Source organism: Callithrix jacchus, chromosome 19, assembly GCF_049354715.1.
Source record: "Callithrix jacchus isolate 240 chromosome 19, calJac240_pri, whole genome shotgun sequence".
Lineage (NCBI taxonomy): Eukaryota > Metazoa > Chordata > Mammalia > Primates > Cebidae > Callithrix > Callithrix jacchus.
Window position 1 is genome coordinate 41442396 of NC_133520.1, and position 25987 is coordinate 41468382.

General features: G+C 45.4%; 2 protein-coding genes and 1 long non-coding RNA gene across 3 annotated transcripts in view; 2 read left to right on the forward strand and 1 right to left on the reverse strand.

Annotated features, from left to right (window-relative positions):
* Window positions 1–2060: 2060 nt before the first annotated feature.
* LOC144580432 (uncharacterized) overlaps window positions 2061–25987 on the forward strand; it is a 48319-nt gene continuing 24392 nt past the window's right edge. The window contains exon 1 of the long non-coding RNA XR_013529945.1: window positions 2061–2179. This is a non-coding gene — a long non-coding RNA (uncharacterized LOC144580432). The remainder of the gene's footprint in view (window positions 2180–25987) is intronic.
* C19H1orf202 (chromosome 19 C1orf202 homolog) lies at window positions 2192–8813 on the forward strand (the record flags this gene model as incomplete). The annotated part of the gene is given in 4 exon segments (XM_078357340.1): window positions 2192–2570; window positions 2573–2685; window positions 2688–2815; window positions 2817–8813. Coding segments are annotated over 4 exon segments (771 nt in total), but the record flags the coding sequence as incomplete, so codon positions are not given.
* DESI2 (desumoylating isopeptidase 2) overlaps window positions 22515–25987 on the reverse strand; it is a 54638-nt gene continuing 51165 nt past the window's right edge. Inside the window, exon 5 of the mRNA XM_002760855.6 lies at window positions 22515–25932. Within this exon, the coding sequence (XP_002760901.1) occupies window positions 25699–25932 (234 nt within the window). The 3' untranslated portion in view covers window positions 22515–25698. The remainder of the gene's footprint in view (window positions 25933–25987) is intronic.

Sequence of the window (25987 nt, forward strand, 5' to 3'; positions counted from 1 at the left end):
CGGACATTCCGAGGGCCAGGGGACTATTTGACATTCTGATTGTTGCTTAAGTGGTTCACAAAAGCCAAGATTAGCATTCGTCTACACATTGTCTGGGTAGGGTGGCGATCACAGTCCTTAATTACTTATTCACATTTGGGTTATAGAGAGCAGTTTCAACAGAAAGCTGAGGTATGGTTGAGGTGTGCAGTTTTTTGGGGCTTTTTACCATGTCACACTAGAAGGTCATGTACCAGTGAAACTCCGCCGTTTTGCCTCTTAGTGCACATACTTGAGCTTACTGTCCCAAATCCTGAGAACTTATTGGGAAGCTGCTAATCACCAGTGTCAGGCATTTCCTACCCATTGGGAGACCGCCTTTTCCTGATGCCTGCTGTGAACAATTACTATTTTAGAAGGAAAGTGTAACAACCACATGACCATCACCTAATGGTCATCTGACATTTCTGGTGGGGGAGGTCTCCTGCCCTGCTCATATCTGCCTAGCTACCTACTCTATCAAGCAGAGGTTGATCCCTACTACTGGGAGTGGCGTCTGTCAGGAGAAAGACAGGAGACACATGTGGAGATGACCACGGGGAGGACTCAGGATTTCCAGAACCCATTTCAGGTCTTGGGCATCCTCAATAGAGTTCACTTGGAGCGGTGGGGAGGATCCCAGAGCGGACCCTTGGAGCAAGGTGGAAGGGCTAGGCCCAGATGGTCTTGGGAGGTTGTTGAGTGCACAGGGAAGGGCTGATGAAAACAGACGCCTTCAGGGCTGGGTTAGGTCACCCAGACCCTCCCCCGTCTGGGCCTCTCCTCTGGAACTGCTCTACTCAGGGGGCCTGCCCATCCTGAACAAGGCCAGCAGCAGAGCCCCTCAGCACCACTGCTCTGTGCATGAGTTATTAAGGAGAAAATAAGAGAGGCAGGGGCAAACTTAGGAGCATGAAGTCATTTTCATTCTTGTGAAGAAGGAACCACCGGCACAGGCTTGTCCTCAAATTTTCTACTTTGCTCAGGGCATAGTGTATTGGGCTAGACTAGACGAGTCACTTAAGGAACATGACAGGGAATGCAGAAGGGTCACACCTAAGGAGATGTGTCCCTCCCAGTGCTGGCCCTGGGTCTGCTGCAGGCGTCTCCCTAAGGACAGGGACAGGATTTTTAACAGTTGGGCCTCTCTGGTTGGCCTCATGAACAGTAATGCATATGTCCTACAACGTGTCAGCATTTGGAGGTACTCTAGATAGCTATTCTTTTCCAAGCAATCCCCATTCTTGTAGGAAATGCTGGATTTCCTGGTCTTTGCAAGGAACAGCTCAATTTCATGCTTTTCTGCCAGAATACTGAGATGGACAACCTTGAAGTCAAGTTTCTTCGTGTCTATCTAGTAATAAAATTAATTTCCCATTTGGTAGGTCATTTTCTTTTTAAAAATGTTTATTTTCATCAATATTTGCATTATATTTTAGTACAAAACACAAACACTTTATCCCACTCATGCCCATTGAGAGAGGGCCCCACGGAGCCAGCTGCCAGCACAGCTTGGGGTACTGCCCTGTCCCTCCCTCCAGGGCTGTGCCCAGAGTAGCTTGCTTGCTTTCTTTTTTTCTCATGCCCTGTAATTTCTTTTGTATTTTTTGTAGAGACAGGGTTTCTCTATGCTGCCCAGGCTGGTCTTGAACTCCTGGGCTTAAGTGATTTGCCCACCTGGGCCTCCCAAATTTCGGAGATTACAGGCAGGAGCCACCACGACCAGCCCCCATAGTAGCTTTTGTTATTTAACTTTGCCTTGAATTTGAGAAAATTAACAAGTAGAAAAATATATGCATATAAAGAAGCAGAAAAAAGTATTTTTTTGTATTAGTTTTACAAAATTTCTTCAAAAATATTGTTCACATTCAGAAAGAAAAAAAAATCAATCACAATCCTACAAGAAAGAAGCCTTTGGGTGGGGCGAGATGAAGCAAATTAGGTTTTGAGATCTTTCCCGAAACTCTCGTTCCCTGTTAACCGGAAAGTGCAGACCACCTGAAACCAGTTCACAAACTACAAATCTCCAGGGCAACAGGCCTGAGGCGGAAACCCACGCCTTGACCAAGGGAAGGCTGCGCAGCCCTCTCCTTGTGGACGCCTGGTGTCCTCGCGGACGAGGACTCGGTCCCCAGGAACGTCAAGACTCCTTCTTGCCCAGGTGAGGCCATATTTGAAAATCAGTCCACAGCGACATTTGGCTGACTTGTTTGAAGGATTGGGTCTTTGGATTCTGGTGACCCCATCGGCGGCAGAGGTTGAGGGCTCTGCTGGGCATTGTGTGGTCACCAATGAGGTTTCCTTGGCAACCCGAGCGCGTCGAGGGGGCCTGTGGGCACATTCCCGGCAGAGGACGCGAGCGGCTCGGTGGAGTCCTGGAGGCGGCCGTGGAGTTGTCCCGCCCGACGGTTCCCGAGAAGAGGCCTGCGTGGCCCATGGCGGCCCCCGGGCCCGGTGGTCCCGGCGCGGCGGCGCGCAGCATGAGCTGCTGGAGAAGGCGGCGCGCCTGAAGCGGGGCGCCCCTGGGCGCGGGGAGCCGGAGGCGGTCGGACGGCCGGCGACGGCGGCTCCAGCTCGGGCTGCTGGTGCTGGCGGCGGCTGTTCCGCGGCCCGCGCGGGAAGAAGGCCAAGTGCGCGCTCTCAGGCCAGGCGGCCCCGGAGCGCGGCCCCGGGTGGGGGGGCCCTCGAGCCTGCAGAGGCTGCTCCGGAGGCTGGGGACGTGGCGGCCGCGCTACCTGCGGCGCGGGGAGCGGCCCAACCGGCTGGAGGAGATCCCGCTGCTGGTGCTGGAGCGCGCGGGGCGCGGACGAGGCCGCGGCCGGGACGCAGAGCAGCGCCCCTGGGAGGCCCGCGCAGGCCGCTCCGGCCCGCCGCCGCCGCCGCCGCCGCCCTCTGCGCCCCTTGTGCGCGCTCAGCATTGGTTTTTTTCTTGGTAAACGAAAGCAATAAATGAAAGTAAGCCCAACACCGTACGAACGAAAGAACAGGGAATGGCGGGGATGTGCATGGAAACCAAGGGTATCTGGAGGTTCACAGCGACTTGAACGGGCCGCGCGCGCCCTCCTCGCGGCCTCGCTTTGGCCCGAGGGCTTCGGTGGAGAAGCTGGAGTCTGGGAAGCGGGTGCCGCGGAGCCCTGGGTTCCCCGCGCTGCGCGGCTGCTGCGGGCTGGGAAGAGCGGAATCCGGTGGTTTTCAATCTCTGCAATACTTTTATTTTTATTGTTTTGAGACAAAATAAAAAAACAACGATGCTGCCCAGTCTGGACTCAAACCCCTGGGCTCAAGCGATCCTAAGCCTCCCGAAGAGCTGGGAGGACAGGCGTGAGCTACCACGCCCCGTCAAAAAAAAAAAAGTTTAGAGCAGGATGCCGAGCTCCATATCCCACTTTGAAGTGAGCTAACTCTTACGTTTTGTTGACAGGCATTTAGGAACGGTGGCTTGGGGGGTGGGTGGGGCACGGGGAGTTGGAGACGTGCTAAGAATTAACAAAGGGAAGGGACTCCAGCAGACTCCTGGGTGGGTCTTGAACGTCTTCCTTTTCCTCATCAATAAAAACCTGCTAATGATACTCTGGCTCTACAGACTTGGGAGGATGAAAGGAAAATAGTACAAGTGAGGACTCTGAAAGGGAGACCCCCCCAGCGGTAGTCAGTGAACTGTGATAACGGTGTCTCCGCAGGCTATTCCCAGACCAGTGTCCACAACTCCCTTTTCCTTCACTGCCTCCAGGGCTAAAGCCGGCTTTCCACTAGCTTACCCTTTTCACTAGCAAGCTAAAAACGCCGAACCGTGAGGCTAGAAGTGTCCCGACCCGCGGGACGAGCAACGCAGACCCTAGGGAGGGAGTGGGGATTAAGAGAGAGACAGGAGACGCCAAGAATGGAGACAAGTCAAAGATCTGATCAAGTCTCGTTTATTAGGCACAAAGCAGCTGCTTATAAGCAAGCAAAGGCGGGAAGCTCTGAGTTCTGACGTCAGAAAGTTATCATGGAGACGAGGCTGCAGGCTGGCCTCGTGACTAAGAAGAACGTAAAACTTAGATAAGGGAAGCAGAAGCTTGAGCAACAAGATCACAAGACGGCTATCATGACGCTCAAGATGGCCACTGCTCCCTACACTAGAAGCTCTGCACCTGACTGTGCTGCTGCTGAAGTGGCCTTGGCGTCCCTGATGCCTTCCTGGCAGGGATTTCCCCTCCCCGTTGACCTAGAGAGTCAACGCAGGGGAAGGGGCCAGCGCTTAGGGAGGGAGATAAAGGTGGATAGATCCTTGGAGGCCAGGCGTTCAAGACCAGCCTGACAACATGGGGAGGCCTCCTCTTTACAAAGAAATGTAAAAATTTAGCTGGGCGTGGTGGTGCGCGCCTGTACTCCCAATTACTTGGGAGGCTGAGGTGGGAGGATCTTGAGCGCCGGTGTTCAGTTGCAGTGAGCTGTAATTGTCCCACTACACTCCAGCCTGGGCAACAGAGACAGACCCTGCCTTTGAAGAAGAAGGAAAAAAAAAAAAAATCACTGAGGGGGAAGGGTGGGGGGCAGAGGATCATGATGCCTGATCCTTGAACAATGAACCTGGAAGGATGGAAAAAAGCAGAAAAAACCAGGCATGCGCCAGAAAGCCGGGGCCAGGAGCGGGAGTCCCATAGGAAAGAATTCTCTGTAATTCTGTGACTTGGGGTCGGTTAGGTGCGTTTTGTATTTTTGCTAGCTTCTTTATTCTTGCCATTGCCCAGATAGATTAAATTGTTTCGTAGGTCTGTGATAGAGGAAGACTTTTTTTTTTTTTTTTTTTAACCAGAAAAGCCACTAAACTTCATAGCCAGCCCCATCCTTAGAAGGTAACCCATCCTGTTATCATGCCATGGGGTCCCGTGATGCCTGAATTAAAAGCTGTTCTATAGTGGCAGCCACTTGAATCCTCTCTGCTTGAGGGGTTGAAGCTAAGAGGCTAATTAAGAAGAGACCGCTAGAAGAAGACGACCAAATTGCTGAATTCTCAAGTCTTGGGATAGAGGTGCTGGTGAATAATGTGTAAGAAATTCCAAGTATTTAATGTTTTCTGGGTTTGTTTCTTTCAGAAAGGAAAGAGACAAACTAAAGTGCAGTTAATTCCCTGACCCTGAATTTGAATGTAGCCTTTGCGTTTCGATTATCTCGTGGCCTGCACAGTACCTCCTCTTCACTAGGCTGAGGAAGTGGCCTGGACTGTGTCTGTCTGTGTGGATCCATCTCTGCGTGAGCGCGCGCGCACGCGCGCACACATGCGCGCGCTCACACTCACGCACTGTCACACACACACACACACTCTCATACACACCCTGGCTCAGTGTATAAGCACATGACATAATGTAAATGTTCGACTTATTTTGAGAATTTATTAGGGTGGCTTCCTGTGTGTCCTCTCCCTTCCTGCTTCACTCTTGGGTATCCACACAAAGCCTTACATTTTTGGCACTCTGCTGCCAGCCTTCAATTGGCTCCTCCTGGCTGTTGATTAGAATGGATCTCTCCCAGGGCAAGAGCACAGTGGTAGCTTCTACCAGATTTGCTGGGTCGATATACCAACAGATGTCTCACATTAAAGCCCCAATTCTGCAAAAACATGGTCCTTGGTTGCAGAGAGTGCACCAAGGCTGCTTTCCATTGTTGGGGTTGAGTACCTGCAGGTAGGTGGTCCCTTCTGCCACTGTCCCCTACCTTCCCTGCCCCTACCCCCCAAGATTTGGAATTTGCAGTATTTCACGGTGAAAACTTTTATCTGTGATCTTGTGGGGCTGCATTAGGACCAGTGTGGAGCTTTTTGCTCCTCCCATATCTATCTTCTTTCTAGCTGAAAAACAGTTTAAAAAACCAACAGAAATGTAGTGCCTCATTATTCAACAGTCTGTGGTTGAGTGTTTTCTGGTGTAGATATTCCAGAAACATGTCTCTTGGCCACAGGAGGTAAGTCAGGTTGAGTTTTTGTGTCAGTGAAGCACTTCTAGTTTCCTCTTTTAGAGACTTTTCTATCCAGCCTCAGATTCCTTTAAGCTAACTTTAAGGGAATCAAGGGGAAATACGCTTGTTACAAGGAAATGCTGTGGTGGAAACAGGGCTGGCTCATAACCCTGAGGCGCCCTGGAACTGGCTTCTCCCTGAGGGCGGAGCCTCCCTCCCTGCTTCCCATGCACATCTGCCCTCTTTCTCCTACCATTGATGATCAATGACGCTCTATATTTTCCCAGGCAAATCTGAGGGATGTGGTCTGATTGACTTTGGTAATTACCACCATTGCTATTGGTGAAGTTAGGCTACTTTCATAGGTGTCTTACTGGGGTCTAGCTGCCTTTGGATCAGGGGCCCTACCCTTGGTAGAGAAGCCTCGGACTGCTTTCCTGAAAAGGCAGTGAGGCTGTGCTGGGTGTGGCAGAGTTTCCATTAGAAGAGACTGTTGGGTAAGACAGGCACCATGATTGATATGTTCCATTTGCGTCATGAAAACTCATGGCTGTCATCGTGTTTAAGCCCTGAGAGCCCACCCATAAAGGAGGAGGATGTTTTCAGCAATTCCGCACCCAGAACCCTGTGAGATGGGGTTTCTAGAACTGCTTCTGCTCTAACAGGTGGCTTGGCCCTTCCATCTTGCTTCCCCTCTTTCTGTTTAACAATAAATTTTGGCCAGGTATGGTGGCTCACACCTGCAATCGCAGCATTTGGGATGCCAAGGTGGGAGGATTGCTTGAGTCCAGGAGTTCGAGACCAGCCTGGGTGACGTAGAAAGACCACATCTCATTTAAAAATAATCAACCAACCAATCTTTTTCTTTATAACAATGACATTACTCCCATGTTCACTGGCAGTTCTTAGATGATCTGCATATAGTTTTGTGAGTTTGGCAGGACAAAGATTCTTACTATGTATATATATATTTTTTGAGATGGAGTCTCACTCTGTCACCCAGGCTGGAGTGCACTGGAGCAGTCTTGGCTCACTGCAACCTCTGCCTTCTGGGTTTAAGTGATTTTCCTGCCTCAGCCTCCCATGTAGCTGGGACTACAGGCATGCACCATAATTTTTAGTAGAGACGGGGTTTTGCCATGTTGGTCAGGCTGATCTTGAACTCCTGAACTCAGGTGATCCACCCTTCTCGATCTCCCAAAGTGCTGGGATTACAGGTGTGAGCCACTGTGCCTGGCTCTAATGTATTAAGACTTGGAGAGGTTGTACTAACTTCTAATGATAAAACAGTGATTTGGAAATACTTCTTATTTCAAGTCCAGTGCAATTTGTGAATCAGAAATGCTGTGATATCAGAAGGCCTTTGTAAATAGGAAGTTAGAAGTTTCTGGAACATGGTAGGTATGCTTGAGTGAATAAGCCAATGAAAGAACCTTGGGGGAATATGGGAAACCTTCCTTCCTTTGAAAAATCTTTTTTTCCCAAAGGGGAAATGTCATCAACTTCAGAGCTTGAAGGCAGCTCGTTTTCTGTTCTGCATAGTGCAGAAAGGACACCAAAGGCTACGCCATATAATTTGGGGACTCTGTTAACTCCGCAAAGTGAGACAACTTGCTACATGAGAATTTGTTTCTCTTCTCCATATGGTTTATTTAGACTTCTGATCTTGAAGGAAAAGAGAAAGTGCTGTCTCTGCTGAATTAAATGGGTGTAGCCAGCCTGTGGCTGGGGATGAATGAAGGGCCTCTGACTAGTGGAATTGGGGCTCCCCACTGACTATGGGACCCAGGGCCTGGTGTGCCTGAACAGTCCGGTGTGGTGGTCTTGGGGACCTGAAGGAAGGGGCTTGTGAGGGACAGGGAGCCCCCTCTCACTTCACCCCCCAATGTCTTCGTGGAGAGGGATGTCGGCCTCCAGCAGACTAGTATCCTAAGTATCTGGGTGGTAGTGGCCGGCAGGGTGGGTAGCTCATGTGGGAGTGATAGGAGCCAGTCTATGATGCTGGAGTTCCTTGGAGAAAAGAATTCAGGAGACACTCTGAAATGTAGCCTCTGAAGGAGAAGGGAAGGGAGGTGGTACTCTGGGTTATCATTGATGAGCCCGAGAGGAGGAGCCTCAGCTCTGCCAATAACTGCCAAAATGCTTGCTTTTCCACGGTGCTCCAAGGTATGTACCTAGGGCTAGGTCCTGGTGGTGAGGCAGGCTTCTACCCCTGGGGAGAGGTAAGATTCAGTGTAGCCCAATACTTTTATTTATACAGGTACAGGCAGACCTTACTTTACACAGTTCTGTATTCCTGATAATTACTGTGTGACTTGAATTCTTCTTCTTTCAGACAAGGTCTTGCTCTGTCACCCAGGCTGGAGTGCAGTGGCATGATCTTGGCTCACTGCAACCTCCACCTCCCTGGCTCAAGCAATTCTCCTGCCTCAGCCTCCTGAGAAGCTGGGACTACAGTCATGAGCCACCACGCCCAGCTAATTTTGTATTTTTAGTAGAGACAGGGTTTCTCCATGTTGGTCAGGCTACTCTCAAACTCCTGACCTCAGGTGATCCACCTGCCTCGGCCTCCCAAAGTGCTGGGATTACAGGCGTGAGCCCCTGCGCCCAGCCCGAGTGTATTGTTTAGTGGCATTCTGTGCACTTGCACTGTTACACAGTCGTTCCCACCGCTCATCTCCAGAACGCTTCATCTTCCCAAACTGACACTCCACACCAGTTAAATAATGACTCCCTATTCCCTTCTCCCTAGCCCTCTGGTAACCACCATTTTACCTTCTGTCTCTATGAATTTGACTAGGTATCTCACATGAGTGGAATCAGATATATTCAACTTTTTTTAACTGGCTTATTATGTGTTCACGGTTCATTCATATTGCAGTATGTGTCGTCATTTCCTTTCGAAGGCTGACGGTATTCCATTGTATGTACTGCATTTATTATTATTATTATTTTTAGAGATAGGGTTTCACCATGTTGGCCAGGCTGGTCTCAAACTCCTGACCTCAGGTGATCCACCCACCTCAGCCTCCCAAAGGGCTGGGATTACAGGCATGAGCCACCACATCCAGCCGTGTACTGCATTTTGTTAATCTGTTCCTTTTTTTTTTGAGACAGGGTTTCACTTTGTTGCCCAGGCTGGAGTGTAGTGGTGTGATCTTGGCTCACTGCAACCTCCGCCTCCTGGGTTCAAGTGATTTCCCTGCCTCAGTCTCCAGAGTAACTGGGATTACAGGCACCCACCACCATGCCTGGCTAATTTATATATATATATATGTGTGTGTGTGTGTGTGTGTGTGTGTGTATATGTATATATATAATTTTATAAAATTATATCTATTTTATAAATATATAATTACACATATATATATTTTTAGATGTAGACTTGCTCTGTTGCCCAGGCTGGAGTGCAGTGGTGCGTTCTCGGCCTCAGCTCACTGCAACTTCTACCTCTTGGGCCCAAGCAGTTCTCTTGCCTCAGCCTCCTGAGTAGCTGGTCAGGCTGGTCTCAAACTGCTGACCTCGTGATCTGCCCACCTTGGCCTCCCAAAGTGCTGGGATTATGGGTGTGAGCTACTGCACCCAGTCTAATTTTTATATTTTTAGTAGAGACAGGGTTTCACCATGTTGGCCAGGCTGGTCTTGAACCCCTGGCCTTAGGTGATCCACCTGCCTTGGCCTCCCAAAGTACTGGGATTACAGGCGCGAGCCACCGCTCCTGGCCAGTCCATTCCTTCTTCAGTGGGCATTTGGGTGGCTGCTTCTACCTTTTGGCCACTGTGGATAATGCTGCTGAGAACATGGGTAGATAAATATCTCCTTGAGGCCCTGCTTTCTTCTGGGTGTATACCCAGAAGTGGAACTACTGGATTACATGGTAATGCTATTTTGAATTTTTTGAGTAATAAAAATCATACTGTTTTCCACAGCAGCTGCACCATTTCACATTCCCACCAACAGTAAATGAGGGTTCCAATATCTTCACATCCTTGTACACACTGACTATTTTTAGCACTTTTTTTCCCCCCGTCTCTGTATTTTTAGTAGAGACAGGGTTTCTCCATGTTGGTCAGGCTGGTCTCGAACCTCTGACCTCAGGTGATCTGCCCACCTCAGCCTCCCGTCGTGCTGGGATTACAGGTGTGAGCCACTGTGTCCGGCTCCCAGATGATTCTTAGGCATACTGTTTGGGCAACATTTTGGAAGGGGTAGGAGTTGTAGGGAAAAGCCTCAGTGGATCACTGCTTAATTTTCTTCCATATCCCAGACTCACCTCCTGGGCCAAGCAGGCCTTTTCCCCTTGCCAAAAGTCTGCAAGCTGCCTGGGCACCTCTAGGTAGAACCAGTAGAAAGTGACTGTGGGGACCAACAATTTGTCAGGAAACTAGATTCACAGGGTGAATTACACTTGTTTACCTGTCAGGACTGAGACTGTATCAGAAATTTCCTGTCTTCTATGGCACCAGTAGATGGGGTTTTCCATGAAGCTAATGAAGTGTGAGCTCCAGGGCCCTCATTGGCCAAAGTCCTAGTGTTCCAGGTGGGGAAGGGAAGCCAGGTGGCCATCAGGAAGCCTTTCCATGTGCACATTTTGGGCAAACTGCTTAAGGAGGTCCTAAAAACAAAGGGCTGGGCATGGTGGCTTGTGTCTATAGTCCCAGCACTTTGGGAGGTTGAGGTAGGTGGATTACTTGAGCCCAGGAGTTTAAGAGTAACCTGGGCAACATGGTGAAACCTTGCCTCTACAAAAAAATATAATAGTTGGCTGGGCGTGGTGGCACGCACCTGTAGTCCCAGCTACTTGGGAGCCTGAGGTGAAAGAATCACCTCTGAGCCTGGGAAGTCAAGGCTACAGTGAGCTGTGGTTGAGCTGCTGCACTCCAGTATGCGTGAGGGAGCGAGACCTTGTCTCAAAACAAAACAACCCGAATCTCTGAGACTCTAGAAATGCGTTTTCTTTCCTCATTCTTAGACACGTATCGACTTTAATATTGTGTGAAATTCAGACCAACCATTGTGGACACTGGTGAGCTAAGATGACGTAAACTTTCCTTGCTCCCAAAATGCCCTTTGCTGAAGCAGCAAAGTGGGGAAGGGAAAGGCAACTGATACATTGGTAGCTTCTAAGCATACTACCAAGCAAGCCATCCCCAAAACAATGACCAATTGCTGTGTGGTTTATAACATAAGCAGAAGTAAAACATATGACAACAATTACACTGTGGAAGAGAGAAAATTGAAGTATAGCATTTTAAGGCTCTAATACACGTGAAATATTAATAGTAAAATATTTGAATATAGACAGTGGTAAGCTAAACATGCATACTGTAAACTGTAAGCAACTGCTAAAAAATAAAAAAACCCAACAAAGACACATAACCAATACAGTAGACGTAATAGAATATTAGAATATGCCAAATCCAAAAGAAGGAAAGAAAAGAAGAACAAAAAACATATTGGAAAAAAATAGTGAGTTGGTAGATTTAGACTCCATTGTATTGATACTTGCATTCGATTTAAATGTCTAAGAACTCCAACTAAAAGGCAGAGATTGGGCTGGGCATGGCGGCTCACACCTGTAATCCCAGCACTTGGGGAGGCTGAGGTGGGTGGATCAGTTGAGGTCAGGAATATGAGACCAGCCTGGCAAACATGGTGAAACCATGTCTCTACTAAAAATACAAAAAATTAGCCGGGCCTGGTGGAGCATGCCTGTAGTCCCAGCTTTTTGGGAAGCTGAGGCATGAGAATCACTTGAACTGGGGAGGCGGAGATTGCACAAGTCAGCCTGGGTGACAGAGTGAAACTGTGTCTCAAAAAAAAAAAAAGTTGGAGACTGTCAGATTGAAATAAAAATGTAAGATGAAAATATGATGTATTTTAAAAACCCACTTTAATGATGTACACAGATTAAAAATGAAAGGATGGAAAAATCTAAAACACAAATCATTAGAAAGTTGGTGTGGCTATAGAAATATCAAAGTCTAGTTCAGAACAAGAAATACAGGCCAGGCGTGGTGGCTCATGCCTGTAATCCCAGCACTTTTGGAGGCCAGGCCTAGTAGATCGTTTGAGGTCAGGAGTTCGAGCAGGCTAGCCAACATGGTGAAACCTCGTCTCTACTAAAACACAAAAATTAGCCAGATGTGGTGGGGCATGCCTGTAATCCCAGTTACTCAGGAGGCTGAGGGAGGAGAATCGCTTGAACCTGGGCTGCAGAGGTTGCCGTGAGCTGAGATTGCGCCATTGCACTCCAGCCTGGATGACAAGAGCAAATTTGCTTTTAAAGCTATATGGATTTGGGAAGAAGAAACAGAACTGTCATTATTTGCAGATGATACAACTAAGTAGAAAACTCCAAAGAATCTCAGATGTGCTACAAAACTAACACGACAGTTGAGCAAGACTGTCAGATAAAACTGTCTGCAAAGTCAACTGCAACCACAGACTGGGAGAAAATATTTGCGAAATACATCTGATAAAGGACTTGTGCCAAAATATACAAAGAACTCTTAAAACTCAGTAAGAAGACAAACAGCCCAATTAAAAAGTAGGCAAAAGATATGAATAGACACCTGGTTAAAGAAGAGATCCAGGTGGCAAATCGGCATGTAAAAAGATGCTCAGTATCATCTGTCCTTAGGGAACTGCTAAATAAACCCACTACTCACTTATTAGAATGAATAAAATCCAAAACATCGAGAACAGCAAATGCTGGCAAGGATGCGGAGCAACAAGAACTGTCATTCATGGGTTTTGCATTTTGGGAATGCGAAATGGTATAGCTACTTTGGAAGACATTTTGGCAGTTTCTTATAAAACATGTTTTGTTTAATACGGGAAATTTATGTTTAAATTTTATCATGGGATCCATCAATCATGCTCCTTGGTATTTACCCAAATGAGATGAAAACTTAAGTTCATACAAAAATCTGCACATGAATTTTTTTTTTTTTTTTTTTTTTGAGATAGTGTCTCGCTCTGTCACCCAGGCTGGAGTGAAGTGGCGCAATCTCTGCTTCTTGGGTTCAGGCAATTCTCCTGCCTCAGCCTCCTGAGTAGCTGGGAGTATAGGCACGCGCCACCACACATGGCTAATTGTTTTGTATTTTCAGTGGAGATGGGTTTTACCGTGTTGGCCTGGCTGGTCTTAACTCCTGACTTCAAGTCATCTGTCTGCCTGAGCCTCCCAAAATGTTGAGATTACAGGTGTGACGTACACACCCTGTAATGTGCATGCCCGGCCCTGCAAATAAATATTTATAACAGTTTTCTTCATAACTGCAGAGCTTGGAAGCGACCCAGACATTCTTCAGGTGAATGGATAAACTGTGGTACATATCCATATAATGGAATATTATTCAGTGACAAAGAGAAATGAGCTGTCAAGCCACGAGACACAGAGGAGCTGTAAATGCGTATTGTTGAGTGAAAGAAGCTAGTTTGAAAAGGCTGCATGCTGTTTGATTCCAACAATATGACATTCTGGAAAAGGCAAACATGTAACAGTAAAAAGATCAGTGGTTGCTGGGTTGGGAATTGGGAAGGGATGAATGGGTGGCGCACAGGCCGGTTTTAGGGCAGTGAAACTATGCTGTATGATTTGTCATGTAGATATATAAACTCTGCATTTGGCAAAATCCAGAACTATACAGCACAAAGAGTGAACCCTATTGTAAAGTAGGGACTTCAGTGAATAATAATATATTAATATCGATTCATCAATTAACAAACGTACCACACTAATGCAGAATGTTAATAATAGGGGAAACTGTCTGTGGGGAAGAGCGGTATGTGGGAAGTCTCTGTACTATCTGCCCAATTTTTCTTGCTTTCTCTTTTTTTTTTTTTTTTTTGACACAGTCTCCTTCTGTTGCCCAGGCTAGAGTGCAATGGTGTGATCTTGGGTCACTGCAACCTCTGCGTCCTGGATTCAAGCAATTATTCTGCCTCAGCCTCCTGAGCAGCTGGGATTACAGGCATGTGCCACTATGCTCAGCTAATTTTTGTATTTTTAGTAGAGACGGTTTCTCCATGTTGGCCAGGTGGTCTTGAACTCCTGACCTCAAGTCATCTGCCCACCTTGGCCTCCAAAAATGCTGGGATCATGGACCTGAGCCACCATGCCCAGCCCCGATTTTTCTGTTAACCTAAATCTGCTCTAAAAAATAGTACATTATTTTAAAATGAAAAGTCAGTTGCGTTTTTACATATGAGAAACAATGGATCAGAAAATATAAGAAATAAGCTCACGCCTGTAATCCCAGCACTTTGGGAGGCCAAGGCGGGTGGATCATGAGGTCGAGAGATCGAGACCATCCTGGTCAACATGGTGAAACCCTGTCTCTACTAAAAATACAAAAAATTAGCTGGGCATGGTGGCACGTGCCTGTAATCCCAGCTACTTGGGAGGCTGAGGCAGAATTGCCTGAACCCAGGAGGCGGAGGTTGTGGTGAGCTGAGATCGCGCCATTGCACTCCAGCCTGGGTAACAAGAGCAAAACTCCATCTCAAAAAAAAAAAAAGAAATAAAAGTACTATTTGTGCTAGAAACAACAACAAAAAATATAAGAATCCTAGGAATAAATCTAACAAAACACGTGAAAGCCCTTTATGGAGAAAGCTATAAAACTCTATCGAAAAATATTAAATATCAGTTCACATGGAGTGAGATATATCTTTTTTTTTTTTTTTTTTTTTTTTTTTTTTTTTTTGAGATGGAGTTTTGCTCTTGTCACCCAGGCTAGAGTGCAATGGTGCTGTCTGAGTTCATTTCGATCTCTGCCTCCTGGGTTCCAGCAATTCTCCTGCCTCAGCCTCTGGGATTACAGGTGCCTGCCACCATGCCAGGCTAATTTTTGTATTTTTAGTGGAGACAGGCTTTCTCCATGTTGTCCAGGCTGGTTTCAAACTGCTGACCTCCAGCGATCCGCCTGCCTCGGGCTCCCAAAGTGCTGAGAGTACATTCGTGAGCTACCAGAGTGATATATATCATGATCTGGATAGATATCGTGATATATATCATGATCTGCCTGGCCAGAGTGATATATATCATGATCTTAGATAAAGACTCAAGATCAGGCTGGGTGTGGTGGCTCATGCTTGTAATCCAAGCACTTTGGGAGGCTCAGGTGTGAGGATAGTTTGAGCCCAGGAGTTCCTTCAAGACCAGCTTGGGTGAAAGAATGAGACACTCTGCCTCTACCATACTTAACAAAGATTCAATATCATAAGGATGTTGATTCATTACAAATTGATACATATATTCTTGACCAGGTGTGGTGGCTGACACCTGTAATCCCAGCACTTCAGGAGCCACAGGTGGGCAGATCACTTAAGGTCAGGAGTTCAAGACCAGCTCGACCAACATGGTGAAATCCCATCTCTACTAAAAACACAAAAATTAGCTGGGTGTGGGGGGCAGGCGCCTGTAATCCCAGCTACTTGGGAGGCGGAGGCAGGAGAATCACTTGAGCCTGGGAGGTGGAGATTGCAGTGAGCCCAGACCGTGCCATTGCACTCCAGCTTGGGTGACAGAGCGAGACTTCATCTCTCTCTTTTTTTTTCTTTTAAGCAACATGATTGCGATTATAGCAAGACTTCATCGGAAACCCAAGTTAATATATATACTCGATGCAGTTCCGGTGTATTGTAGCATGTGGGTGTTTAACTCGAAAAGCTGATTCTAAATTTATGTGGAAGAGTAAAACGTTAGGAGAACTTGCTCTACCACATATTAAAACTTACAAACCTTTAGTAATTAAGAGTGTGTCCTTGGTCTGGAAAGAGTATTTAATAGACTGATGGAACTACACAGAGTCCAGAAACAGAGTGAAATCTATATGGAACCTTGGCTCATGGAGAAGTAGGAATTGTTGAACAGTGGGTAAAGGATAGACTATCCAGTGTATTGTGTTAGGACAAATAGTTATCCATATGAAAAAGATTACATTGGCTCCCTACTTCACACACACACAGAGTCAATTGTGGCTGAATTAAAGATCAATGCAAAAGACAAAATACTTAGGAAAAAATATAAGAGGGTCAGGCACCATCACTTATGACTGTAATCCTAGCACTTTGGGAGGCTAAGGTAGGAGGATTGCTTTGAGGCTAAGAGTTCAAGACCAACCTGGCTATCAGAGCAAGACCCCATCTCTTAGAAAAGAAAAGGAGCATATCTTTATGATTTAGAGGGAGAGACAGAGCTCTTAAGATATAAAAATTATTTACTATAGAGAAAACTATATATCAAATTGTACTGTAAGTTCTGGGGTACATGTACAGAACGTGCAGGTTTGTTACATAGGTATACATGCGCTATGGTGATTTGTTGCACCTGTCAACCCGTCATGTAGGTTTTAAGCCCCACATACATTAGGTGTTTGTCCTCATGCTCTCCCTCCCCTTGCCCCTGACCCCCCAACAGGCCCGGGTGTGTGATGTACCCCTCTCTGTGTCCATGTGTTCTCATTGTTCAACTTCCACTCATGAGTGAGAACATGTGGTGTTTGGTTTTTTGTTCCTTTGTTAGTTTGCTGAGAATGATGGTTTTCAGCTTCATCCACGCTCCTGCAAAGGACATGCACTCATTCTTTTTTATGGCTGCAAAACTATTGATATTTTTGTCTGCATTAAAATGAGCTTCTGTTTCTCAAAATACCTTAAAGACAGTGAACAGACAAATTTTAAACTGGAAGAAAATATTTGCAGCTACAGAACCATCAAAGAATAGTAGTCAGGATATAAGAAGAAACCCTACAAATAAGAAGAGGGTTTAGAAAAGGGAACAAAAGGCTGGGTGAGGGGCTCATGCCTATAACCTTGGACCTTGGGAAGCCAGGGTGGGCAAATCACCTGAGGTCAGGAGTTGGAGACCAGCCTGGCTAACACGGCAAAATCCTGTCTCTACTAAAAATGCAAAAATTAGCTGGGTGTGGTGGCGGTCACCTGTAGTCCCAGGTACTCAGGAGGCTGAGGCAGGAGAATTGCTTGAACCCAGGAGGCAGAGGTTGCAGTGAACCAAGATTGTACTCCAGCCTGGGCAACAAGAGCAAAACTGTCTCCAAAAAAAAAAAAAAAAAAAAAAAAGCAGACAGAGGTTTCTTTTGGACGTTATTTGCACAAATACTTTTATTTATCCATTTATTTCCTAGAGTTGTAGGAGTCTAACAAGATCCCGTTGCTCAAACAGAGTTGCAAATAGTGATGAATATTCACATTATCCACTTTTCATAGAACAAGACAGTTTATTGGAAGTTCTTAACCAAACCAATCCGATTTTTTTGAATTACTCTTGTGATGCTGAGTGTAATCTTTCCCAGTGGCTGCAAGGCAGTTGGGCACCAGTTTTTATCTCTTTGACTTTTTTAGTTAATTATATAAAAAAATGTGTGTGTGTGTGTGTGTGTGTGTGTGTATATATATATATATATATATATATATATATATATTTTTTTTTTTTTTTTTTTTTTTTTTTTTTGAGACGGAGTTTCGTTCTTGTTACCCAGGCTGGAGTGCAATGGCGCGATCTTGGCTCACCGCAACCTCTGCCTCCTGGGTTCAGGCAATTCTCCTGCCTCAGCCTCCTGAGTAGCTGGGATTATAGGCACACACCACCATGCCCAGCTAATTTTTTTATTTTTATTAGAGATGGGGTTTCACCACACTGACCAGGATGGTCTCGATCTCTTGACCCGTGATCCACCCGCCTTGGCCTCCCAAAGTGCTGGGATTACAGGCGTGAGCCACTGCGCCCGGCTATAAAAAATATTTTTAAGGCCAGTTCTAGAATTTCATTATATGACATTAAAAAAGAATAACCAGCTTCCGGAGCTATTTGATTAGATGGAGAGAGGGCTGAATAAGACGTCATTTAATAAAAGTGTAATAAGAATATCCCTTTTCTCTACTTTAATAAAATTAAACATGCCCCTTCCTTACAACCTACCAATCCCATTCCTAGAGAAATCGGTACATCTGCAGCAGAAGACACACATTATAATGTTCATAGTGGCATTGGTCATAACAGCAATAAAAACTGGGAAGAGTCCAAATAGCCATTAGAGGTAGAATGTATACATAAAACTATGGTATATTTATCCAACAGAATACTATACAGCAGTGAAAATGAATGAACTATAACTATACATATTAATATGCATGAATTATAAAAATTTAACATTTTAAAGAACTGAAATTTATGATTTCATTTATATAAAGTTCAAAATAGTCAAAACCAAATCATACAGTATTGCCCAGGGATGCATATGTAGGCAGCAAAGAAACAGTCACACAAAACCAGGACTGTGCTACCTTTCCAGTGTGGGCAAGAGGGAGTGGCTGTGGAAGCCCACGTGTGTTGCTGATGTTCTATTTTTTATGCTGAATGGTGGGTTCATTTTATCACTCTTCAAATTGTACATATACCGGCCAGGTACGGTGTGGCTCACTCCTGTAACCCCAGCGCTTTAGGAGGTTGAGGCGGGCAGTTCACCTGAGGTTAGGAGTTTGAGACCAGCTTGGCCAACTCGATGAAACCTTTGTATTTTGTAAAAATACAAAATTAGCTGGGTGTGGTAGCACATGTGCCTGTAATCCCAGCTACCTGGGAGGCTGAGGCAGGAGAATTGCTTGAACCCAGTGGGTGGAGGTTGCAGTGAGCTAAGACGTCGCCGTTGCACTCCAGCCCAATAAATAAATAAATAAAACATACATTTATACATTCTTTTGCGTACTATTTCACAACCAAGGTGTTGTTTGTTTATAGAGACGGCACAAATTCAGGTGAGCTTGCAGACTGGGAGATTGCCTATACTGTCTCCATATTTTCACTGAAGCATAAAGTGAGGTTCTTAGTTAAAATATATGAGGGAACATCTGGGGGAGGTGTAGACAGAAGCGTCGTCATCCAGGAGAGCAAGCTGGCAGGGGAACTGTAGTAAACCGTGGTGTGGTGTCGTGTGCCCATTTGAGGTTTGTGGACAGGATCATTAAACTCAGCCTAGTTGTGTGGTTTTTCTGTAGCAGCATTGAGCTCATCAGGCTCAGATGCAGAGAGATCTTAGAACAGTACAGGGTTTGCCAGGCTATTCAAATGGAGAAAGGGGCATAGAAGGGGAAAGCACTGAGAAGGAGATGATTGAATTATTGATTATGGAATTTAGGCTGAGTGAAAGGAGAAATGAAGATGAGAGGGAGGTGATGTTAAGAAAACTGCTGGATTTGATGATTTGGGAACTTGGTAAGTCAAAGACTTCCGGAACGTAGGGTACTAGCGTGAGCTGCGAAGTTCATGGTTAGAGATGCTTAAGGTTTTTGGAAGTGGTTTAGAATGTTACTAGTGACAAAAAAGTTGAAGGCATCAAAGAATGGCTGATGTGAGATTAAGTCATTGAATGGTTCTCAACTGAGGTCAGGACTCCCGATCCCCTTGGGGATGAAGTGTGGGGAGGGCACAGGGACATGGGATGTTGCAGACTCTGGAGGGGTGACAGGCTGATCATGTTCAGGCAGGTGCAGAGATGCCATAAGGCTTGTATTGTGGAGGGCTGTCTAGCACAAATTATTGTCCTGCCCCAAATGACAGAGTCCCGTTAAGAAACGCTGGGCTACGGTACTGGACAGATCATCTAACATGAAGTCATGGAGAATGATGACAGGAAATGCTGGAGAGAAGCAGTATGAGCAGGAAAAAGAGCAACAATGAAGCGGGGTGGCTGGTAGAACTGGCTAGCACAGGTTTCACTGGAGCTGGAGGTTATGAAGGAGAGAGATTCTCAAGGGACAGCCAGGTTTCAGGTAAAGCAGAGAAGCAAAGAAACATTTGAAAAAACGGAGTCTATTGGGTCATTTCCCTGTCACAGATTGGGAGTTCCAGAGGGCACATTGGAAAGGTGGAACAGTAAGGACGAAGGGGGGTGCTGGCCAGATAAGATTATGTAGAAGAGTCCTTGGGGATGAGAGTCGGGATGGATGGCCTGGGGGCTTGGGCTTTCTCAGTGGTAACTCAAGCATACAGAATGGCCACCGGAAGTGCGTGGCCCTGGTGGTCTCTCACAGGAAGCTGGATTTCAGTTGGGACAATAGCCCAGAATCCTTAGTGCATGGATCAGGGGCTTCTAGGTAACTACTCCCTGTAGCAACACCAGAGGGTTCAAGATCATGGTTCATGTTTATTGGGGTGACTACTCCTTGAATAATTTATGTTGCTTGGGTCGAACCCAGTAAAAATTTAGAAAATCTTACTGCGCCTCTACTCAATTTTAGAGGAGTCAACTAGCAGGTCCTTCAGATATTCACGTCTCCAGCCTGCCCAGTTAACTCCTCCAGGAAATCCTCATCTCTACGGGCAGAATAGGTTTGAACCACACAGAACTGAGTCTTATGAAATGCAGCATTGCTTCTTAAACATTGATGTACTCACGAATCACCTCGGGATTTTACTAAAATGCCAATTCTGATTTAGTAGGTCCATGGTGGGCAGATTTGCCGTTTCACAAAAGTAGTATGATTGCATGGAAAAAGAGATGCTTTAGAATTGGCTAAGTTCAAACATGGGCCTTTCCTATGCCATCTGTGTGGCCTTGGGCTAAAGATCTGTCAACTGTCTTTGTGTAAGGTGGGAATGTCATAGGTATTGTGAGAATTGAATGAAACAATGTGTGAGGTGCTCGGCATGGGCCTAAGCACAAAGCAGTGGTCAAAACCCAAAAAGTGACTTTTTGTGGATTAACTGCTTGCCAGGGGTAAATGCTAGGGTATTCCTGTGGTGCCCACTCAACTGATCCTGGCAGAGGGAATGGAAGGCATGAGAACGTTCCTCAATCTTTGCTTGTGTCTGTGTCTTGTAGCTTGGCTCCCACTGATCTTATTCTGGATTTTTGATCTGAAAATCCCAGCCCCATTTCAGTGGATATTCACTGTCCACGTAGACTGAGTGCTAGGTAGACCAGATTGCTTTTCCTAAGTTTGATTTGTTTTTCATTCCCCTATCAAACATATTCTTCTTCCAGTGGAGCAGAGGAGGCCTCATTCACTCCACTCCACTGAGGCACGTGGTGTAGCAGCTTTGGTAACCTTACTCCCGATTCTACCTGTTTACAAGGCTATGAGGAAAGCCTCACGGGTGGGGCTTCAAAAGCATCTGAAAGTTGCCCAGCTATAAATGCCACAGATCACCTGGAAGTTTGGAGTGTGAAGGAAACAGTGGTAGCCAGTGACTTTGGTAGAACAAGGCAACTGTTCCCAAGGGAGGGGGTCAGCTGTCACGGAGGAGCTCAAAAAGGAGGGTTCTACTCAAGTCCTCGCCAGCATGGGACTGCTTCATTCTCTGTTGGGTCCATGACACCTTCCCAGATCGGGGCAGGGCTGCAGAATACAAATGGGCTTATCTACTCTCAGCAGAATGAATGCCTCCCGGAGCATGTTGAGAGGGGGCCCTTCTTTAGTTTCCCCCTTGGCCTTGACAGGAAGGAAGTGACCAAGGGACACGTATGAGAGGCGTCAGCAATTCTCAGGGTTTTGAATCCATAAGGTAGGAAGTAGCTGTCTGCCACTGATTAACTTCTTGGAGAGTGTAGCAAGAAGCTACTGGTTTTTATTAGCACTGACTTCTGCAAAGTTACTGTAGAACAAGGTCAGTATCTGGGTGATGAGGAGAATGTCAGGAGCAGGTAATGAAAAATACACAACAAAAGACCGCTGTCCTCCAGATACTTGGCATTCTCCGAGGAAGATCCCGAAGTTGCTTTACCAGATTTGAAGTTGCAACCTCCTTATTACAGTCTGTTAGGAACCTGGATTAGCCTGGGGGAAGAGTTGTCTTTTGCTTCTCCTTCTTGAGGCCAGAACAAGTAAGTTGTAGACCATTCTTGCTTAGCAGAGTGGAAGGGCATTGACAGGCCACAAAGGCTGGTATTTATTGATTTAATAGTTAATTCAAGAGAATTTTTTTTTTTTTTTTTTAAAGACACAGTCTTGCTGTGTCGCCAGGCTGGAGTGCAGTGGTGCAATCTTGGCTCACTACAATTTTTAAATTAGTGGAGGAAAATATTGCTCCGCAGTGTGCAAAGTGGCCAGTGGAGGAGGAAGGGGAATGGGCAGGTTGGAGGGGCCAAGCAGAAGAGCAAGTCCATGGGAAATGAGGAGCTCATCCACTCAGGCTCCTGCTTGCTTGCTGCTTCAAGACAAGGGAGAGTGTGTATACATGTCGGGCCTATTCCTCTGCAGGTCTGTTCCCTGCACTCCTGGGGAAAAGTCTGTTTTAGCTTGTCCCCGTCTGCCTCCATTACCCAGAAACCAGGGCTGGCACCCGCTACCTGTGAGCAGGTGTGGCTGTGCTCTTTGACAGCTAAGGCACTGGCCCACACATCTGAGCACAAGAGGAATGCAGGTGAATGTACATTTGAGTATGAGAGGAAGACAGGATGGAGAGGGGCTGGCCATTGTGTTCCTGCCGAGCAGGTGGGATCCTTGGGTTTTAAAAATACACCCTCCCACTCTGCCCAACACAAATACACAACAGTTGTAATCTGAAAGTCAGAAAGCATGATAAAACATTTCTTATAAAAGTATTTTTTTAATAAATCAATGTATTTCAATGTTGTAACATGATAGCCCAATGCTATATCAAGGTAGCAAAAGTGAAGATTCCTGGTATTTTCATATAAACACTATGAATGACAGTACACTTGCATTCAACTTCACAAGAAATTATCTTCAGGTCCATGAAGATTATTTGATGGCTGTAACGCCTTTCAAACAGTAAAGACGTACGTGTACTGGAAGAGTAGACAATGAAAACCTCATAACTGAGCTGTGCTCTAAAACCATACTGAAGAAAAAGAGATACAATGGCTGGATGGCCAGCTCGCTGAACAAAAATCCAAATCTTTTAAAGAAAATACAGCATATAACAAAGTTACAGAGTATCTTACAGAAATGGAGTCATAAGGAGACACACAGATTAGAAGCCTGAAGCAGTGGATGTGTTTCTACCCGTTTTGTGATGGAGAAGCCATGGATGTGGAGTCCTGCAGCTGTCTGTGGTGCTGAATCTCCTCGTACACTCAATGCTACCAACGGACTAAAACCAGAATTCCCTGCTCTGTACAAATGCTGGTGATGGGTAACTTGCTCTATTGCTGTGGGTCAGAGCAACAGCTGGCTGGAGTTCAGGCATCAAGAAGAGGCTAAGATCATACACCACTGCCTTCTACAGATCATGCACTCCTACGAAGTCACACTTTCCAAAGCTGATGCTCCCCTTGTAGGGGTTAAAAAACCCCAAGGCTATTTAAAACAAACAGTGGAAACCAGAAGCTTCTGACCCTCTAATATGTATTACTGTCCAACCCACCATGAGAAGTAAGTTTCACCTAGTTGCAACAGTGAAACACCGTATCATATGTACATCAGTGACCAGATTGTTCATACAGGGTTTTTCTTAACAGATCAGGTTGAGAATGATTCTTTTTCTCCAAGGACAAGAAAAAGCTGGCTAAATGCGAGCTAATTAAATCCATTCTCAATTTTGAACTGTAGAAAAGAACCTGACTTGAATGAGATTTTCTAAAGGAAGATATTTATTTCTCAACCTCAGGTATAATTAGATTATAAGGAATCTCATGTCCAGAATTTTATCTGCCGATTGTTGGTATGGTAATTGGCCTTAGGACACTATTTTTACTAGAACCCTTTACATTACTTTTAAACTCCAAATGCTGCAGATGAAAGTAAATACAACAAAACAACAATTGAATCACTGTGTGCTGGTTTGCTGGATTCTGGTCAAGCACAGATGGGATGTTCCTGATATTCACCAAGAAGTGTCTAACTAATGGCTACTCTGTGTCAGCAGCCCGGGTTTAAATCATATATACTCGAATGAATTAGAAAAACTGTACTCCCCACATTATTAAAAATATTACAAGCAAACTGTATCAAAGGCTTTGTACTAACCTGGGTTTTGGTGATAGGACTCTTTAGTGAACAAGTCACTGCTAGAGCCTTAGTGTTTTGCCCCATATCTCATTTTTAGACCTGAACCAAGTCAACAGCTCATTAAGTTTATATATTCCTTTCTTCTGTCATACCTCTTGAAACAAGTGCTCTGTCCCCTAAAGAACCGAGAGTGATTTGTAAAGGCTTTCCTCTCTGGAACCAGAACAGTCAAAGCATAAATTAGGTTAAGTGGCTTCACTGTCCTCAGGCCAATGCTTATAACCCAAGGTTTATTTTCCCTATCAACAGGGTGTGCTTAAGTTGATAAAATCAATCAAAATCAGCTTATGGAAAACCTAAAAATATAGTTTAATGAAAGGTATGTATCCTCACACAGAGAAATAGCAAACAGTCCCATCTAAAAGTTTAAATAAACGTCAATAGCTTTAAAACTAACTATATTATATATATATGTATATATATATATAAAGCTGAAGTCACTGCCTTGGATAATTTTACACTACATCCAATATTTTATGTAGGACATTCATTCTTAAGGCAGAAAAATTGAATTTGACATGTAATGACTTGGTTCTTACATCCAAGGGTCAAACTAGGAGCAGACTCGAGCAGACAGATTCCTTGCTAACAAGGATTTATCTGTGGTGTCAGTTTCACTCTTAAGAGTATGTTACATAAGAGACATACATTTGAGAGAACATAAAAATATGAATCTTAAGACACGCAAATATGATTTTTCAACAATGGTCAATGAGATTAGGCATTCTATTATGATGTAAAATGACTCCCATGACAGACAAACTCCAACACACTCTTTCTGATGGGGTGCATGAAGAGTATAAAATATCGAAGCATTACCTTTTTGGGGTGCACTTTAGATTTTAGTTTTCAAGGTCTAGTATAAAAGGTAGCCCGAAAAGTTAAAAGCAGTTGAATATCAACTCATAGGATGTTCCTACACCATCAAAATCCTGTGCGAGGAGGAGATAAATGTGGATTAAAATAAAAATGAAGCCCCTCCCCCAATGCATGTGCAAAACACTTGTCAGTTACTACTAAGAATATCTTTAACAAAAACAACTATAGTATGAGTGGTATCGAAGTCAGAGGCATAGAACACACCACCCTGCCTGCGTGGACGGATGTGGGGGGTGAAACCAATTGTTCCAGGGCACCTTGGGAGATGTGCTACTCAGAGTGGAAGGGGGTGTGAAGAGGAGCTGGACCCCGGGTGTGTGCTCCTTCACCTCAGGCCAGTCTCGTTCTCTGCATCTTTAACTTTGGTTAAAGTGCCAACAACTTTAACCAAACACACACAAATCTACAAGATCATTCTTAAGCAGGTGATGGTGACTCTGTTTTAAGTACCTTTTCGTGTGCCTATTAGTTACGCCATAGATCTGGTAATTGTCAGAAGTATACAAAGATTACCTGCCTAATTTTTGAAGACATGAAGATTCTCTTCTTTCATGGTGGCAGGAGTCCACGCAAGATTTGTAAACAGTGATAGAAAATCCTGTAAACATAACTTAACAGAGCTTGTATAAAACAGAAGAAGTAAATCCAGATTTACACGTGGGTAAAAAAACAGAGGGCAGCTTCTTACAAAGTTCTCCCTCCTGCGCCAAGTGATTTTTTTTTATTACAAATATAATCCTGAGCTGAAAAACCGGGATTTGGGGGAGAGCCATCTTTGCATACAAAATATCCAAAGGATGCTTACTCTGTTTACTTTTCTCTAGTGATGAGACAGTTCTGAATGTGTGATTCTGGAGACATTTATAGTTTAGTGTGGCGCCCGGGTCTGGAGCCTGCTGCAGTGCTTGCCACGGAAGCAGATGCGGCAGCGTCCTCTGCTTCCTCCAGTTCATCCTGGAGCTCTTGGCTGACACTAGACTGCAGGGCTGCGGGTGTGAGCCACTCCTTTGGGAGGCAACTCTGTAGAAAGGGTATACAGGAGCTGAAGTAGGCAAGTCGATTGATCCAGCGAGGAATCTCTTTCCCACAAAGAATCTACGGAGGAGAAAGAGTTCTGTATTAGGCAAGAGAGGTTAAGGTTATCTGGTCC